Raw genomic sequence first — 19,706 nt, 5'->3', positions numbered from 1 at the left:
AATTACTTTAGATTTTCAAACTGTATTTCTAATATAAAGTACTATTTTGGCTTAAGCAAATATAGATTGAAATTTGTACTCCATTCCAAAGTGTGATTGAAGGAAATTTTTGGAAGCTATAGAGGTTTGAATAATTTTAGTTCACAGAAAAGTAGTGAGGACAGTGAAGAACAGTCCCCCAGTGAAGAAGAAATAATCAAAATTAACGAAAGAAACATTAAGCAGGAAGCTAATTGGTTGACTTGACAACCAGTCCTTCTAATTGTAAAAATCATTTCAGCTTATTTGAATATACACATATATCAAGCATTTCTTCTACAACTAGGTTGTTACTTAAAACCAAATATTGTACCAAGATGTTCCTTCTCCCATTTTTTCTGTTTCTTTGTTCCCTTTCTTCTTTTTTATAATCAGCTATTAGAAACAGCCAACCATATAGTTTGTGCTCAATAAATATTTATAAGGAATTAATAAGTGAATGTTTAATAAATAATACAATAGTTTAACAAGTTTTATAATACCCAAACTATATTAATATTTTTTCTACTGAAATTCTTTTTTCTTTTTAAATTTTAAGTTCAGGAGTACAAGTACAGGCTTGTTACTTAGATAAATTTGTGTTACAGGGATTTGTTGTACTGATTATTTCATACTGAGGTATTAAGCCTAGTACCCATTAGTTTACCAAGAAGAAATTTATTGTAAATACAACACATCTTAAATAAAATGATAATGAGAATGAAATGAGGATAAAAATGGCATGTATATTTTTATAACATCTTCAGCAGACAATTTAAGTTTCTCTATTTTTCTGCAGTGGAACTTTCTTGTCTACTGTCTTAAATTTCTTTGTCTTACCTACCTGAAACTAAAGAAACTGAGTTCCTAGTACCCTTTACAAATTTCATGTGATTTTTTTTAAAGAGAGGCTGGCACATTTCCTTTCCAGGGAATATTTTATGTTATTAACAATAAATCAGTCAGACTTTTTTTCTTTAAACAAAAGAGAAAAATAACATGGAGAAGGGAACTAGAACCTGTAGATTTTAAGATCCACAGTAATAACTGGAGTAGACAGAACGACCTGAAGAGAAATGTGTGTAAAGTTTTTCTATTTAATGTGACTTTGCTTCTATAATGTGATCCTACCCTGGTGCCCTGGTGGATATATTGGTTAAATTTAAATGTATGGACAACTCAAGTTTTTTTTTTTTTTTTTTTTTTTCCTACTGTTTGAACTTTTAATTTTATAAATGCGTAATTTCTTCTATAATAAAGAAACAAGATCTTATTTTTCAATGCAGCAACCAATTTAGCATCTAGACTATGTGTTTTTCATATTATATTAATTTCCATAGTGGTCACATAAACTAGGAAAAAACATTGCATGTCTCTAGGTAACTTATCTTTATTCTACTTCATGCACATCCAGTAATAGAATGCCAAAAGTGTCCTACCAGTTAACATCAAGCATAGTTTTGAACAGTTAGCCCTGACTAAGGGAAGTAGGCATAGATCTTGTAGTTAGCCTCAAATAAATCTCAAATAAAGACAAATAAGCATTTTAAATAGTGGCTTAAAATTTATCTTCAGACAGGCCTATGATTGTATTAAATCACAGTTTTCAGAACTAAAATACACCATGTACTTAAAATTATTTTTTAGTAATATTTGGCTTTCAATCTTGTTTCAGAGCCTAGAGGCAGTGTATTTTTAGACTAAGAAAGACAACTGCATCAGTGTTTGAAGTATAAACACCATACAGCCTATCTTCTGTGATAAAGGAAACAATATGTAACTAATCTATCCCTTTTTCATATTAATCTGATCAGATTTAACAAGATTAAAGAAATTCAAATGTTTAGTTAGAGAAGTGGTACTTGTTCCTGTTTGTTCATCAGCATAATGTATGGAGCTTTAAAAAAGGCAGATGCCTAAGTCCTATTAAATTAGAGTCTTTGTGGTTGAGGCCAGATAGACAGCTGATGCGCAGCCACTGTGGAGAATACTAGTCTATGTACTCCTTTAGGATGTACACACCGGCATGTCCATTAAAGCATTCCTAAACGAAACTGGACAGACTAATGGATACATATTATTTTGAAACATTTGGACACATTTGTCTAGTACATATGCCCTGGACTGGATCAGTAAAGTGAAGGATTTAGTATCATATTCCCCACCCCCACACCCATGTCTGAAAGCTTTGATTTTTCTCACAGGATCTACTCATCAATCTACTTACTTAATCACTTTCAGATTTGTTATCTCACATCATTACTATTCACAAGTGAGTACCCTTATTTCAAATAATCCAGAGATTCTAAATTATGAGCATCTTCCAACTTTCTCCCTTCTGCCACTTTTCTTATACACACAGTAATGCAACTCCACTATAAGATTCTTTATGAAAACCTACAAAGTAATCATTTTAGCCATAGACACCACATAGGAATGCACTGTGCACACTGCAGAGCATTATTCCAAGGTGTTTGGAATTTTTAATTCAAGTAGTTTCTTTTTGGTTTTTCCTGAAAGGTTTATGTTCTAATAAATCTGTAATTTTCAAGGTACGCTTTTCTAAAGCGAAATGTGTATAAAGTTTTTCCATGTAATATAACTTTGCTTCTATAATGTAGTAGATGGAGTATGAATTGTTTGAATCTGAATTTATGGGCAAAATCCTCTACACCAGAATAGACCATTTAAATGCTAGGAGATTGGAGTCTATGACAAATGTTCAGAAATAATATTTTGAACTTAATGATTATGTTAAATGTGTTTTATGAAAGCAGAAAACTATCACTCTTTTATTATCAACTAATATTTCATCAAATTTCATCAGCCCCTATATTCAGATCATCCTAAAATGTGAACGTTACATTGATATTGTAAGAAATTTCAAAATATGAATCTCTTGAGAAAAAAGCTACATCTTCAACAAATAATTGAAGACTCCTAAAATCCATTTCCTCCTATGTTGGACTTCTAATTATTTACATTTCAGAAGGTTTTCACAGAAATATATGCCTTCTGCAATTAACAATGAACATCCTCAGAGCTAGGAGTCCCCACATGTTTGATTATCGGGGTCTGAATAAAGGGTTTTCACTGTGTGTCTACAGAAGCACATACTTACGTTTAACTCAGTGTATTGAACAACTTTGATAAATAGACACAGGGCCACTTATGGTATAATGATGGAAATGTTTTGCATGCAACAAAGGCCCATATTAAAAGGTAAATGTTACAAAGATAATTTGTAGTATAAACGCATCTTTACAACAACTTAGAGCATTCATTTTTGATAAATATACTTTTCTGCATGAAATCGTATTTAAAAGCTAACTTGCAGCAGCAACTTTTTTTGGTGACAATTCAATATTTTGTTCTTTTTGTGGGTGTTCTGTTTGTTTGCAGTCAGATGAGTGAGCCTCATAGCGGTTTGACGCTCAAATGTGCCAAGTGTGGAGTAGTTTCAACAACAGCTTTGTCAGCCACCACCGCCAGTAACGCCATGTTAGTCCCAATCATTTACATCTTCTTGTTACAAATCTTTTACAGTGCATGTGAGAAAATGCTATGATGAAAAAAAAAAAATTGTGTTTGCTAATACAAGAGCAGAGAGTATATTTAAATATTTGTAATTGGCAACTGTCTTTATAGCTATTGTGGGATAGTATATAAAAAAATAAATAAGACTCTCAAATGTCATCTGCTTTGTGGTTTCCAAGTTAATGGTCTTGGAACCACATACGAACATGCTTTGTTGAATGGGGGTTTGGCTATGGCCTGGGGTGTGACGTACAGCTACGTAATGTTGCTTTCTTGGTCTCAACAGGGCGTCTCTTTGGAGCTCCTGTGTGGTGTTGCCCCTCCTGGCTTTGACGTGGATGTCTGCAGTGCTGGCCATGACAGATAAACGCTCCATATTGTTTCAAATACTTTTTGCTGTGTTTGATTCATTGCAAGGCTTTGTTATAGTCATGGTCCACTGCATTCTTCGGAGAGAGGTGAGAAGCATTCTTGTGATAGAGAACAGTGATGGTTGGAAGGGTATTTCCTGCTAACAAGAATGATCTTTTAATATCTTGATGTTCGGATTAAAGCTGGTCTCTTCCATTGACAATCACTTGGGAATCAAAGCTGAAGAAATGCTTTAAGAGACAGCTTGGGAGGGCCCCCAGCCCTCTGAAAGTGGCAGATTAGAACAGATTGGACTATGCCAGGAAAAACAAAACCAGAGGTGTCAAAAGGCAGGGAGAATAGATTTAAGAGAAGCTACATGGAGTGATTTGTATAAATAAGTCTGTTAGAAAAACTAGTGAATAAGAGGGCATAGAGGCATATGTTTTAAAGACACAGTTCATGAGCATAATGCGGTGATAGTTCTTAAGCTCATTCCCTAACTCATGTTTCTTCACACAGCACACCCTCATTGCATATATTAACTAATACTATTTTAAGTAGAAAACATTGAAGATGAATTCTTAGTTCTTTTATCTCTTTGCTAAGTTTTGGTTATGATTACGATGGATTATTGCTTTTGATATGGATTATGGCTTTTGATATGGATGTTTATATGGATATTGCTTTTGATATGGATGGCAGTGATTGTCTCCAAGAACTGTAGACGTATTATCATATCAGCATTTATCTGGATCATGATTGAGGTTCATTGTCAGTAGTAGGGAAAGAAAGAAGTCATATTTCATGAATGGAGACACTAAGTAGCATCAGATCCATCCAGGACAGTAAGAGATTTCAGACTTGAGTTGTTTAGAAATAAAATGTTGTTTTCCAACCTGTGTGAAAATTATTTTGAATGCTTGCAAGCACTGAGAATATTTACAAGGTTTATGAGTCATTTTAGCATTTACTCTAAGGATGAGTGGTAACAAAAACACACATGACATAGTGCCATGCTAGTCATTTTGAGAAAACAATCTAGTCTGTCATTTTGCATTATCTAGCTTGTTTGAGAACTTTATTGCAATGTGCACATTGCAAAAAAACACATGTGCATATGAGTATAAACCCTATAGTTTTGCCGTGATGTGCAGAGATTACCAGTGGCTTTTACCTGATTTATCAGATGGGAAGAACAATATTTATGTGCTATTTTACTTAATTTTTAATTATACTTTAAGTTCGGAGACACATATGCAGAAAGGGCAGGTTTGTTACATAGGTATACATGTGCCATGGTGGTTTGCTGCACCCATCAAGCCGACATCTACATTAGGTATTTCTCCTAATGCTATCCCTCCTCTAGCCCCCCACCCTCTGACAGGCCCTGGTGTGTGATGTTCCCCTCCCTGTGTCCATGTGTTCTCATTGTTCAGCTCCCACTTACGAGTGAGAACATGCAGTGTTTGGGTTTCTGTTCCTGTGTTAGTTCGCTGAGAATGATGGTTTCCAGCTTCATCCACGTCCCTGCAAAGGACATGAACTCATCCTTTTTCAATAGCTGCGTAGTATTCCATGGTGTATATGTGCCACATTTTCTTTATCCAGTCTATCATTGATGGGCATTTGGGTTGGTTCCAAGTTTTTGCTATTGTAAAGAGTGCTGCAATAAACACACGTGTACCTGTGTCTTTATAGTAGAATGATGTATAATCCTTTGCGTATATACCCAGTAATGGGATTGGTGGGTCAAATGGTATTTCTGGTTCTAGATCCTTGAGAAATCATCACACTGTCTTCCACAATGGTTGAGCTAATTTACACTCCCACCAACAGTGTAAAAGCCTTCCTATTTATCCACATCCTCTCCAGTATCTGTTGTTTCCTCACTTTTTAATGATCACCATTCTAACTGGCATGAGGTGGTATCTCATTGTGGTTTTGATTTACATTTCTCTAATGACCGGTGATGATGATCTATTTTTCATATGTTTATTGGCTGCATAAATGTCTTAATAAGATACAGATGTCAGTAATAAACCCACATGTATTCTAAGAGCACACTATGAAGAAAATCAATGAAAACCAATGAACAGTGACTTCACATTGCAAGGGGAGAAGAGTATTTTAGCATTTAAAAAGTCTGATGTCGTTTACAGTTGCCAAGCCTTACTATTCCCTTAGCAAATTTCTACCTAGAATATCAGCATTAAAAATCTTCCAAGTATTGAATTATTTATAGACCAAAGGAGTAGAAATTAAGAGGAAATTGAATAATAATTTAGCTTGTGTTCTCCAACTATAACTATCTTATGGGTCTGCTATATTAATATTATCGCTAATAATTAAGTAATGAGATTGTTCTAAATGAGTAGACACATAATACATTTTTGATTGATGATTAAGGATGAAGTATTTCAGGTTTTAAGTAAGATACATGATGATATACCTACATGCAGTTTTTAGAAGATATTAGTACCTTAGCTGTTTATGAGTAGAACAGTGCTGCATCACTATATAAGCTTCTCTTTTTCTTCAGAATAAGCTTGCTAGATAGTCTTAAGCTATCATCAAAATATGCAGGTTTTAAAGTGGCAGATATTATGGTGGCTAATTATCAAATGTTTGCTGTTTACATGAAGAAAAATACTTGGCACAAAAATTCTTGATTTCCCTCAGAACTTTTTCATACCTGCTAATTGGACCATTAACTGTCAAAAACATGATTTACAAGTAATTAAATCAATCATATAATAAATACTTCTGCTAAAGTAGGTGTCTCTAAATACATGTTTTCTGTACTAATAGAAAATAAAAGTATAGATACATCTCTGTTGTTGCATTTTCAATTATTAGTTCAAGTTGAATAATTTTATAGAAAATGAATTAATAGCAGAGTGTCATAACACTCTTTATCTGCATCATTGAAATGGCAAATCACGTATTTCTTTTTTTTTTAATTGAACGTTAAAAGTACCCTATGACATTGCTGTAAATACACAGAGCAGATTTCAGGTATATGGCAATTCTGCTTCAGAATTCCTAGAGGAAGATTTTATTTAAACACCTTGTTTAGAAGGATTTTACAGATCCCAGGAAGATACCATAGGAGGCCTCATTTGGAACACGGAAATTCTTCTTGACCTCCTAAAGGTGTTCTGCCTGACACTAGCAATGGGTATATCTCAGATCACTTGTGATCACATTGCCCTGACATTACCACGGTTCAAGCGAAGAGAAGTATCTTCCCATTTCCTCTGTGTCTCCACTGAACAGTAATTTCATAAAGATTTACCAAAGCAAATGGAATAGATAGCTACATGTAAAACATTAGGTAGTGATTTATATCTGTTAATCTACTTGATAAATTATAATTGGATCCTAGAAATATAGTTTTATCTCTACTGCTCTTCACTTTAAAATATTTGCTTTACTAAAATTCATGTGGGCTTTTATTTCTTAAAAATATATAAGCAATGTAAAATATATATTTTGTAATGCAGAGACTGTCCCAATATGAATTCAGAAGGCTTTACCCATATTTATTATTTCTGTGGAGGAGGTGGTCTACACAGGGGAAGAATATAGCCTTGCAGTTTAAGAAGGAGAAAAGAAGTGAAATACTATAACTATGATACTTTTAATGTGCTGCGTATGGAGCCTACTTTATTTTAAAAGTGCCTTTGCTTTTAGTGGGTCCAATTTTTAAATCATTTCAAATCAGGAGAAAAGGGAGAAATGATTACTCTGTCTTGCCAAATCAATTATATCCCACTAAAAAAATTTTGAATGTTTGCAGAACTATTTGTTCTGACCTTCAGATCTAAAATCTTAATATTTAAACTTTATAAAATTTATATTCTTGAAAATACAGTTTCTTCTTCTGAAATAACTTTTCTTTTGAATTACTTTACTAAATCTCTCTGGAAAAAAAAAGACAAAAAGAGGAAATAAGAATAAAAAAAAAGAAGCTATCTGATTCATCACAATGCATACTTTTAGCAACAGAACCTAAATCTTAGAAGCTAATATATATAACAGCTAATAAGACAGAATTTAATACAACGAGTATAGAGGCTTTCCTTCTTTTATCCATCATTGGTTTTTTAGAATTTATTTGAATTAAACAGATAACAGAATATACTATTTACTATTCCCCACATTGCTATGGAAATGGAAAGACACAAGAGTTAGGAAACCTTTGAAATAGTTACTGTTGCTAGGAAACCACTTTCTTGGTGCCTGCACATTCTTCTCATCTTTCTGTCTCTGGCTGTGCCTGGCTCTAAGACAATCTTACAGCTCCATGTCAGAGGGGGAAAATCACAAGATCGTGATACAAAACAAGCCACGATAAAACTATTTCATTAAATGGTAGGAAAAAAAGGAAAGTGCTTAAATGGATAATTTTGTTATATCAGTGTGTGAGAATCCTGTGGCTGTTCTGAAGCATCACTAACAGGGCCAAACTCCTCTTTTCTCTTTCCCAAGCACTGGCAGGAGGTATAGGCTGCACCAGATGAGGTCCCAAAATCTGTATCCAAACCTGTGAAGTCATCTTGTAGGGAAATGCTTAAAATAAAAACCTTTTCTTTCTTCCTTCTCCCACTCCCACCCTTTTTAAGCCTATTTTCTATTTAGTCTTATTATTTCCACAAGGCGTACAGATAAACAAAATGATGTACATACACATGGCAGTGAATATGTAAAACAGACAAGCACCCTTACTTGTCTAATGTAAAACGAATAATATTCCAAAGTAAATTAGTAAAAAAATAAATGAAGCCAGTAGTGATGAAATAACTAGATAAAAATATGTAAAGAGTCCATATTGCACATAACATAGCTCAGATCGTTACGTGAACCTCCAGGTTTGACTGCTTACAGGGAAATTGAGTATGACTCTTTAGCATGGAAGAGTATACCTGTGCCTTCCTTTACTGCAGGATGGGCCAGCTGTTTTAGTTGGTCTTTGAAGAAGAAGGAGGAGGTGATAAAAGACTTCAAAACTCATGGGTTCCTAAGGGAGCAATGAGGTTAGAAGATTAGGGAAGTGAAGGTTTCTGTTAGAGGAAGATGGAGAAAGGTTACTGGACATATGGTTTCCATGGACTGGGGCCTGTGGTGAATAATAGAGAGTTCGATTCTTCTCTGGGACCATATGAAGCATATGGAGACATAAAGCAAATGATGTGATCCTGGACCCTAGTGATTTTTTTTTTTTTTTTTTTTTTTTGGATAGCTATGACTGAAGCAGCAAAAGAAAAACAATACTGATGACATTTGAGGACAAAGCATTGACTAAGTGATGTTTTGTGCTTTCCGGTCAGGGTGTTCAATGACCATGATAAGTGGCCATTATGAGTGGCCTTTATGAGTCTCATAAAGAAAGTTAAATCGATTTCAGAGTTCATAAGTAGCTCAGGGCAGGGAGGGTCAGGGTACTGACTCTAACATTTTGAGCTTGCTCGGAAGGTGGTTGTACTGATTTTAACATTTTGATTCTAACATTTTGAGCTTCCTCAGAAGAAAACTTCAGGCCAGTTTCCCTGATGAACATCAATGTAAACATCCTCAATAAAATACTGGCAAACCGAATCCAGCAGCACATGAAAAATCTTACCCACTTTGATCGAATTGGCTTCATGCCTGGGATGCAAGTCTGGTTCAAAATATGCAAATCACTAAACGTAATCCATCACGTAAACAGAACCAATTATAAAAACCACGTGATTATCTCAATAGATGCAGAAAAGGCCTTTGACAAAATTCAACAGCCCTTCATGCTAAAAACTCTCAATAAACTAGGTATTGATGGAACTTATCTCAAAACAATAAGAGCTATTTATGACAAAACCACAGCCAATATCATACTGAATGGGCAAAAGCTGGAAGCATTCCCTTTGAAAACTGGCACTAGATAAGGATGCCCTCTCTCACCACTCCTATTCAACACAGTATTGAAAGTTCTGGCCAGGGCAATCAGGCAAGAGAAAGAAATAAAGCGTATCCAAATAGGAAGAGAGGAATTCAAATTGTCTCTCTTTGCAGATGACATGATTGTATATTTGGAAAACCCTATTGTCTCAGCCCAAAATCTCCTTAAGCTGGTAAGCAACTTCAGCAATGTCTCAAGATAACAAAATTAATGTGCAAAAATCACAAGCATTCCTATACACCAATAATAGACAAACAGAGAGCCAAATTATGAATGAACTCCCATTCCAAGTTGCTTCAAAGAGAATAAAATACCTGGGAATCCAACTTACAAGGAATGTGAAGGACCTCTTTAAGGAGAACTGCAAACCACTGCTCAAGGAAATAAAGAGAGGACACAAACAAATGGAAAAACGTTCCGTGCTCATGGATAGGAAGAATCAATATCATGAAAATGGGCATACTAACCAAAGTAATTTATAGATTTAATGCTATCTCTATCAAGCTACAATTGACTTTCTTCACAGAATTAGAAAAAACTACTTTAAGTTTCACATGGAACCAAAAAGGAACCTGTATAGCCAAGACAATCCTAAGCATAAAGAACAAAGCTGGAGGCATCATGCTACTTGACATCAAACCATACTACAAGGCTACAGTAACCAAAAGAGCATGGTACTAGTACCAAAACAGATATATAGACTAATGGAACAGAACAGAGGCCAACCTATGGAATGGGAGAAAATTTTTGCAATCCATCCATCTGACAGAGGGCTAATATCCAGAATCTACAAGGAACTTAAACAAATTTACAAGAAAAAGAAGTGGGCAAAGGATATGAACAGACGCTTTTCAAAAGAAGACATTTATGCAGCCAACAAACATATGAAAAATAGCTCATCATCACTAGTCATTAGAGAAATGCAAATCAAAACCACAGTGAGATACCACCTCATGCCAGTTAGAATGGTGATCATTAAAAAGTGAGGAAACAGCAGATGCTGGAGAGGATGTGGATAAATAGGAAGGCTTTTACACTGTTGGTGGGAGTGTAAATTAGCTCAACCATTGTGGAAGACAGTGTGATGATTTCTCAAGGATCTAGAACCAGAAATACCATTTGACCCAGCAATCCCATTACTGGGTATATACCCAAAGGATTATACATCATTCTACTATAAAGACACATATACATGTGTGTTTATTGCAGCACTCTTCACAATAGCAAAAACTTGGAACCAACCCAAATGCCCATCAGTGATAGACTGGATAAAGAAAATGTGGCACATATACACCATGGAATTCTATGAAGCCATAAAAAAGAATGAATTCATGTCCTTTGCAGGGACGTGGATGAAGCTGGAAACCATCATTCTCAGCAAACTAACACAGGAACTGAAAACCAGACACTGCATGTTCTCACTCATAAGTGGGAGTTGAACAGTGAGAACACAGGACACAGGGAGGGGAACATCACACACCAGGGCCTGTCAGGAGTTGGGGGCCTAGGGTAGAGATAGCATTAGGAGAAATACCTAATGTAGATGTTGGGTTGACAGGTACAGCAACCACCATGGCATGTGTATACCTATGTAACAAACCTGCATGTTCTGCATAGTTATCCCAAAACTTAAAGTATAATAATAATAAATAAAAGAATTAAGCAAGATGGGAGTTGGTTCCTAAGAGCTTTATGCTTGTTAGCCTGATTGAAAGTTCATAAAGAAACACATTTCAGAAAAATGTTGTTTCATTTGTAATAAAATAGGATGTGGGGCCAGGCACAGTGGCTCATGCCTGTAATCCTAGCACTTTTTTGGGGAGCCAAGATGGGAGGATTGCTTGAGGCCTGGACTTTTAGACCAGCCTGGGCAACACAGTGAGACCCCCATCTCTACAAAAAAAATTTAAAAACATTTAGCCAGGTGTGGTGGTGTGCACCTGTATTACCAGCTACTCAGGAGGATAAGGCAGGAGGGTTGCTTGAGCTCAGGAGGTCAAGACTGCAGTGAGCCATGATTGAGCCACTGCACTCTAGCCTGGGTGACAGAGTGAGGCCTCATCTCTAAAAAGAAAAAAAAAAAAAAAATAGAATGAGGTACTTTGTAATGGGAGAATGTCTGCAGGTATAAAAGTAAACCTGGATTTTACCAGAACAGAGAATGAGGCACACAAAAACTGCTTTTAAGTAAGAGCATGGGCATGACACAGGCAAGGACAATATGCTCATATTCTTATATACCTTTCCAAGAAATCACCAACCTCATTTGACCCAAAAGTCATCCCACTTCTTAGGCAGGGAAATGTAAATTCGAATTCTCCTTCCAGTTTAAGCTTTCCTGACTTAGCAAAATTGCAATTATATTATGAATATTTACATCAGTCTTGATTTTCACACATGATTCTCCTAGTCCATGCAGAGATTTAAGGGGTTAACAAGAGCATGAAATAAGATGGGTGAAATGGTATCAGTAAAAAAGTTCAGACAAAGAGTTCATAACAGAAATTGGCAAACTCTGTCATGCCTGCCAGTTAACATCAAACCATTGCTTGCTGTTACCCACAGTTCTTCTGCGGAAGCCTCACACTGCCCTCCCAGCTGTTCCCTACTCTGGGTAGCAGTATGGTGCTTCTGTCTATACTCAAGAAGAGTAGGTTGGGCACGGTGGCTCACGCCTGTAATCCCAGCACTTTGGGAGGCTGAGGCGGGTGCATCACCTGAGATCAGGAGTTCAAGACCAGCCTGGCCAACATGATGAAACCCTGTCTCTACTAAAAAATACCAAAAAAAAAAAAAAAAAAAAAAAAAAATTAGCTGGGCATGGTGGCAGGCGCCTGTAGTCCCAGCTACTCAGGAGGCTGAGGCAGGAGAATCACTTGAACCCAGGAGGCGGAGGTCGTAGTGAGCTGAGATCGTGCCACTGCACTCCAGCCTGCCTGACAGAGCAAGACTCTGTCAAAAAAAAAAAAAAAAGAAAGAAAAAGAAAAGTAGGTGGACAAACTAATAACTGGAGGTTCGATGTGTCTTAAATAAAGGTTCAGAGTGAAAACTTATCTGATTAACTCATTTTTTATTTTTTATCTAAATCAGGAAAGGTTGGAAATTATGGTACAGCAACTTAATTTCTGACCAATTGGAAATAGTTGTTTTGGTTTATTCCTTCACTTAAACTATCTTATTCTTTGATCAGTAAGACAATAGGGTGGTACATTGGAATGAAGACTAGCTTTCAAGTCAAGTGACCTGATTCCATTCCCAGCTCTGCTACTTGTTATTGTTATGATCTTGAGCAAGTTACTTAAGCTCTCTAAGCTTCAGGGTCCTCTTCTATGACACTGAAATAATGTCTGCCACAAAGGGGATGGCATGAGGCTGAAATGAAATGTCACCTGAAGAAGGCATGGGATCATGGTGTCTGCCACATAATTTCCCTTTCCTTCCTTTCTATTCTCTTGCTGAAGAAATGCTGCTACATATTTTTCAGATCATGCACATGCCATATACTTTAGAGAAGCTTATATGACCTCCTCGAACTGATATAAAAAGTAATTTGAAGGTAAAGAGGTATAACAATTTTAGAGATTAAGCGATCTTTTAGATATTAAGGGATTCTAATAGAAAGTCATTGGGACTGAAATTTGGCTCTGGAGTGCATATGTTCCTTTCATTGTATAGTAAATGGCAGACTTTTTGTGTATTTGCTTTGCTATCAGCAAAGTCATTTAATATTTTAATAATGTGAAGTCACTCATAATTCATTCATATTAATGGTTATATCAGGTGTCATAATACATACGAAATTGAAAAGTCATTCCTTTCATGATTAGATTTGTATAGAATGTAATGATTACAAACAGCTGAGCTGTTTGTTCAAATATGAAACAATGATAGAAATGAGATTCAAAAAATAAAAGGCCACATAAGAAAGTCTTCTCCCCTGAAGGAAAAATTACAAATAATTACAAGAATGTAACTTTACTTATTTTCCTGGTTTAGAATAATCCTCTTGAATAGGAAATCAAGAATAATTACTGTAGGTAGAACTGTCTTCTTAAAAGTGAAGATTCGGGGTCTGATTTGCTCAGTAGCTAAATACAGAACCCGTTTCAAACTGTGTAGCTCTTTCCTGTGAGGTTTGTCTGAATTGCAACACTGCCAAACATCGCTCAGTGCTCTTCCCCAGCAATCTCTAACTCTGGCACCGGCTTCCACAATGACACTCTGCCAGCTGCCTTCAGAGCAAGGACCCATCTAGAAGCTCTCAGCCTGCTGCTGTTGATATAAAGTGAATCCCTCTCCTGGTTCAGAAGACAAGAGTGAGACACACCCCTACAAACCTCTTTGAACTCATGTCTCATCCAAAAATCCATCAGAGTTTATAGCTTTTTCAAGAGTTTTTAGAGCAGCCCCCAGCAGGAGCCAGTCAAAATAACTTTGGAAGTGCATGGTTGGTTTCTTTCAGGAGACAACCTTGACAGCTTATTGTTTTTTCTTCACCTTATTGTGTGATGTTTCTTACCATTCCTTTTTTTTTCTTGTATTTTACAACATGCCATTAGGTTGCCTTAAAGTCTCCTAAATATCTCAGTGTTAGTTACATATCTGTTCTTTGCTACTCCTGCAGATATTTGACCCTCTGCCTATCAATTCAGGTGAAAGATCTATTACAGATTATTATAAATAGAAGAAAACTTTGAAGTCTAGATTTTAACTGCGCCATAATTTATCTTAAATATTAAATGGTTTCCTATAGATTTAGTAAAAAATTGCATTTGCTGGTATCAAGTAATTTTTTAATGTTAATTTCACAAGAACTCAAAGATGCAATGATTTTAATATCTAATTAATCTTAAATTTAGTTGTTACCTAAATTAAGTGATTTTCCAAATGGTAAGTCAAAGAGTAATATTATTGCCAGGCATTACAAATATGACTATTGATACAGCATATTTTAATATTCTGGTTGAGAAAGCAATATCTAGATTCTGTCTTATTTTATTTGTGTGTGTGTGTGTTTTGCTTGTTTGAAATACAGACTTGCTTTTTACAAAAATTCAATTATTCTTCATCAGCACAATTCACATCAGTTCACCAAAATCAAGCCTCTCTCAGTTGACCAGATACAAAATTCAATTAATTATCCAAATGCATTCAAATAGCTGTGAATGCTTTTTCCAGATACCATCTTGCCTGAAGTATTCTCTTCTGTGATAAGAAGTATGCACTAGGAAATCTAATCATTCTTTCCTGACAGTGTTGGACAAATATTTAAGACTAATGCATCCAGATTCGCTAGATACATTTTTTTTTTTTTTTTTTTTTTTTTTTTTTTTTTTTTTTTTTTTTTGAGACCGAGTCTTGCTCTTGTCACCCAGGCTGGAGTACAATGGCACAATTTCAGCTCACTGCAACCTCCACCTCCCGAGTTTAAGCAATTCTCCTCCCTCAGCCTCCCAAGTAGCTGGGATTACAGGCACCCACCACCACACCCTGCTAATTTGTGTACTTTCTTAGTAGAGACAGAGTTTTGCCATGTTCACCAGGATGGTCTCGAACTCCTGACCTTGTGTTCTGCCCACCTTGCCTCCCAAAGTGCTGGAATTACAGGCATGAGCCACCACACCCTGCCCCCTAGATACATTTTTAAGATTAAAAAAATAAATAAAATGGAGCATTTAGAATCAAGTAGAATTTTTTCTGCAAATCCTTCTAAATTAGAGGTGTCAGAGGCACTAAAAGTGGCAGAGAATCCAGCACTTAAATTGTGACATTTATATGACCGTTAAAATAACCTTGAATTTACTGGAGAATATTTATTCTTTTTTGATTTATATTTTTTCTGAGTAGCGTTTAATGGTTCATGAAGCTGACATCATCGTTCGGTGTACAAATGCCCTTAATCTATCGTCCTATTTGGGGGTTTGGTAGTGGAAGGTATTGATTTTATATGTGCGTGTGTTCTGAAAAGACTTGGATTTCTTTTACATCTCCTTTAAGCAACTAAGAGTTGATTTTGAAGAGAAACCTACAGAAATTATATTTCCATATTTTATAGTCAGTCAAAAATATTGGCAACTATGCTTTGAAGGTCTGAAAATTGGGAGTGGTTAGCAAGGACCATTCGAATTAATCTCTGGTATTACCAAAATGTTTCTCAATTTATATATGCTGATCTAGAAATATATTTGATAGAAATCTTCGTGAGACAAGCTCCCAGAAGACACCATTGCTAACATAGTTTATCTTCCTTTGTAAAATGTGTTTCTTTAATAGTTGCCTTGAGGCGCAAACAGAAAATTAATATGTACCTATTTTTCTGACATTGGTTTCTAGGAATTTTTGTAAAAACAGATATACTTTCTTAGTGGTTTCCCCAAATCAAATGTCTGCATAATAGAAAAAGTAATAATCTGACAAATACTAGACTCATTACCAATTTTTGTTTACTAATGTCTCTCTTTAAAACATACAACAAGTTCTTAATCTAAAAAGGAGAAGCTTAAAAGCCTTCGCATCTGATAAATCTAATTTTCTCCTGGTTGTGTCTCCTTTACTAGGAAAAGCTAGATGATTTAGTTCTAAATATTTATTCAGTTCTTCAGAAAAAGATGATCAGACTAGATTTCACTACCTCTGTACTTTAACTGATGTGTTTGAAAAAGGAAATAAGAAATTACCTTGCTGGGTGTCAGGTAATGCATTCTTTTTCAAAGAAATTCTAGATTTAGAAATATTAGAGTAATAGAATGGAAGACAGGTCAGAGAACACTGAGTCTATCCCCATTCCTTCGTTTCACAGACATTATGGCTGCATCAGTAGGATTAGAACCGGAGGTGGAGAAATAGAAGTGGACAGAGGTCTCATTATTGGGCCAGTTGGCCAATCTTTGGTTGTGACTAGACTTGGTGTCAGTTTCCAAATCCTGCAATGTGACAATTTAGGAGAGAGGCTACTAATGACTATGAAATAGGTGAGAGGACAAGGAGGAAGCTAAAAACAACATAATAGGCTCAGTTTTGTTTTGTTTTGTTTCCTGGCCAACAGGTATATATGAATATCTCACATCAAAATGGTGACAAGAGATCTTATATCAGGGCTTCTCAAAAATGAAAACCTCTCTATATTAACCTTAGTAGTCCCCATAATGGTGCATCAGTAAAATAGGAAAATATAACATCATCTATGCTTTGTTTTTTAATCCAACAAAACAGAGTGTAATAAACAAGAAGGAGAATGTCAATAATATGAAGTTAGAAAAACAAAGTAGTGAAATGAAATTGACTTGGGATAAGTAGCTACTTGTAAAGATGTCCATCAACAGCTCCTGGGGAGCTTGATGAACCTCTCGAATTGGAAAGAACAGGCTGATGCTGAGACACTGTAGGAAGAGAATAGCTATCGATTGCTCTTTATGTTTGCTTCTCAGCTATTCATGTTCCTTCACTTGTTTTTTAATAAAAGAATTAATGTAATGTTCCTAGAACTTTCATGAGATATGTTTGTTCTTTCTTCAGAATTTGATTATAAATGGATATTAAGGAAGTTTGGCTTTGCAAAGTGACTTTTTATTGGCAAGTCAGTCCACCAGAGGTAGTGCTGTTTTGTTTCCCTTTTGTTTAATTGTGTTTTGTTTTTATATCAGGGCACACAGGGAGACAAGAGATAGTCTACTCAAAGATTTCTTACATGAGACATAAAAAGAAACATCCCAAATCAATTTCAGTCAAAAGATCATTGAATAATCTCATTTTTCACAATGTTTAAAGCTGTTAGGAAGATTATGCCATACCAAATAGTAAATCCCCTTAAAAGACACACATATTATTTGCAACAGTGGAATAAATCTGCCTTCTGGCAAGAATTATTAGTGTTGAACAGATATAGCTATTTTGATAGCTAAGGAGTTCCCAGCATTTCCCTCTATAGGTTATGGTAAGCGATAAATTTCCTTGGCATACAGCAAAAGTCCAGGTACACCAGCATTTGTATTAAAAAGTAAACAAGGCAGGGCACGGTGGCTCATGCCTGTAATCCCAGCACTTTGGGGGGCCGAGGTGGGCGGATCACCTGAGGTCGGGAGTTCGAGACCAGCCTGACCAACATGGAGAAACCCCATCTCTACTAAAACTACAAGATTAGCCGGGCGTGGTGGCGCATGCCTGTAATCCCAGCTACTTGAGAGGCTGAAGCAGGAAAATCGCTTGAACCCGGGAGGCAGAGGTTGCAGTAAGCCAAGATCTCACCATTGCACTCCAGCCTGGGCAACAAGAGTGAAACTCCATCTCAAAAAATAATAGTAATAACAACAACAACAATAACAATAATAATAATAATAATAATAATAATAATAACAATTTCTTTTAACAAAGAAGTAAACAAAATCGGTGTAAGATTGTAAAATCAATGATAACCACTGCCTCAGAGTTGATTGCCAATATAGGTAATATCTTGTCATTACTAAGAGAGGAGAAAAGTAATGTGTTCCCCCTCCCCACAGGTTCAGGATGCATTTAGATGCCGATTGAGAAACTGTCAGGATCCCATCAATGCAGACTCTTCAAGTTCTTTTCCTAATGGACATGCTCAAATCATGGTGAGTTTTTATTTTTCCACTGCTTGTTAATTAAGTCATGATTTCTCAAGGGAATAGAAGAAATCCTTGTTAGCAAAATAGTGTAAAAATCTCACTTTGATTGACTTTGGCTTCAGTTCATTAATAGACTGCAAACTCTGGTACCACATAAGCGTTATCTCCAGATGGCTTCAGAGTCCAGGACGTGTTGTTGGTTCCCTAGGGTGTTGAGTGTGGCAGTCCTATGCAACACTGCGGAGTATGTTCCTCCTTGCATACAATTAGGGCTAATGATTTGTGCGTAGGAGCATGTGGATGTCTTTTACAGATCAGAACGCTATGAACCTGCACTTCTAGTCTTAAAGCAGTGGTTCTTGCCCCTAGTGAAACATTGGAATCATCAGGGGAGCCACGCCACAGACCAAATAAAATCAAAATCTTGGGAGTGGGACCTAGGTATTGGTGATTCCAGTATGCAGCCTAAGATGAGAACCACTGTCCTAAAGCGTAAGGAGTAGCCACCCTTTTAGTGAAAGATCAGTTATTGTATGGGAGCTCTGGCTATTATTGGAATCAAAGTATACTGTAGGTATAACCACTTTGATGTATTTTAGAAATAAGATGATATTTAAACTGTGTCATTTAAAGTGGGAATTAAATAGGAAAGTTTTGTTTTTACAGTATATTTGATTTATTAACTTTTTTGAACCAGGCAACAATAATAAGCTAGATGATACATTAGTAACTAAGACTTTGCAAAGAATAATCAACTCCTTACTAAAAACAAATAGATAACCAAAATCTCTGATTTAAAATATTAATAGGGAAAGGCATTTGATTGGAAGACCCTGATTAAGATAACGACATTTTATCATTTCAAAAATTAATTGATTCATTTAAAATAAAAGTTTTAGGAAAATATGAGGTCACAACTAAACCCCAGAAGGTTCTCGAACAGATGAGTATGGTTTAATCTTCAATTTTAAGTCCTAAACCTGAAAGCTTTTTGCCACATTTGAAGCATTAGAAGAATCTACTTTGAGCCTAGTTCAACCTAGTTTGACAAAGCTGGATTATAAGATGTTACATTACAAGCAATATATTCAAATTGAATGTTTAAAAATACCAATAACAAATGTAATTATTTAAGTATATTCATAATAATTCACATTCTGATGTCTTTATTATGGTTAGAGAATTGCCTTAAAATTCTATCCTTCTAATATATGGTTACCAGTTTCCAGACTGAAGATGACACTGGGTATTGTATTGTCTTATTAAAATT

General features: G+C 35.7%; 1 protein-coding gene across 2 annotated transcripts in view; it reads left to right on the top strand.

The window, feature by feature from the left end:
* ADGRB3 (adhesion G protein-coupled receptor B3) overlaps positions 1–19,706 on the top strand; it is a 765,428-nt gene that overhangs the window by 703,791 nt on the left and 41,931 nt on the right. For both annotated transcript variants that reach the window (XM_023230291.2, XM_023230292.1), the window contains 3 exons: positions 3,421–3,519; positions 3,842–4,013; positions 18,347–18,442. In XM_023230291.2, coding sequence (XP_023086059.1) covers positions 3,421–3,519; positions 3,842–4,013; positions 18,347–18,442 — 367 coding nt within the window. The remainder of the gene's footprint in view (positions 1–3,420; positions 3,520–3,841; positions 4,014–18,346; positions 18,443–19,706) is intronic.

The sequence above is a fragment of the Piliocolobus tephrosceles genome, chromosome 5 (assembly GCF_002776525.5).
Source record: "Piliocolobus tephrosceles isolate RC106 chromosome 5, ASM277652v3, whole genome shotgun sequence".
Taxonomy (NCBI): domain Eukaryota; kingdom Metazoa; phylum Chordata; class Mammalia; order Primates; family Cercopithecidae; genus Piliocolobus; species Piliocolobus tephrosceles.
Note: the sequence above shows the minus strand (reverse complement) of the source record. Positions and strands in the feature narration are given on the sequence as shown.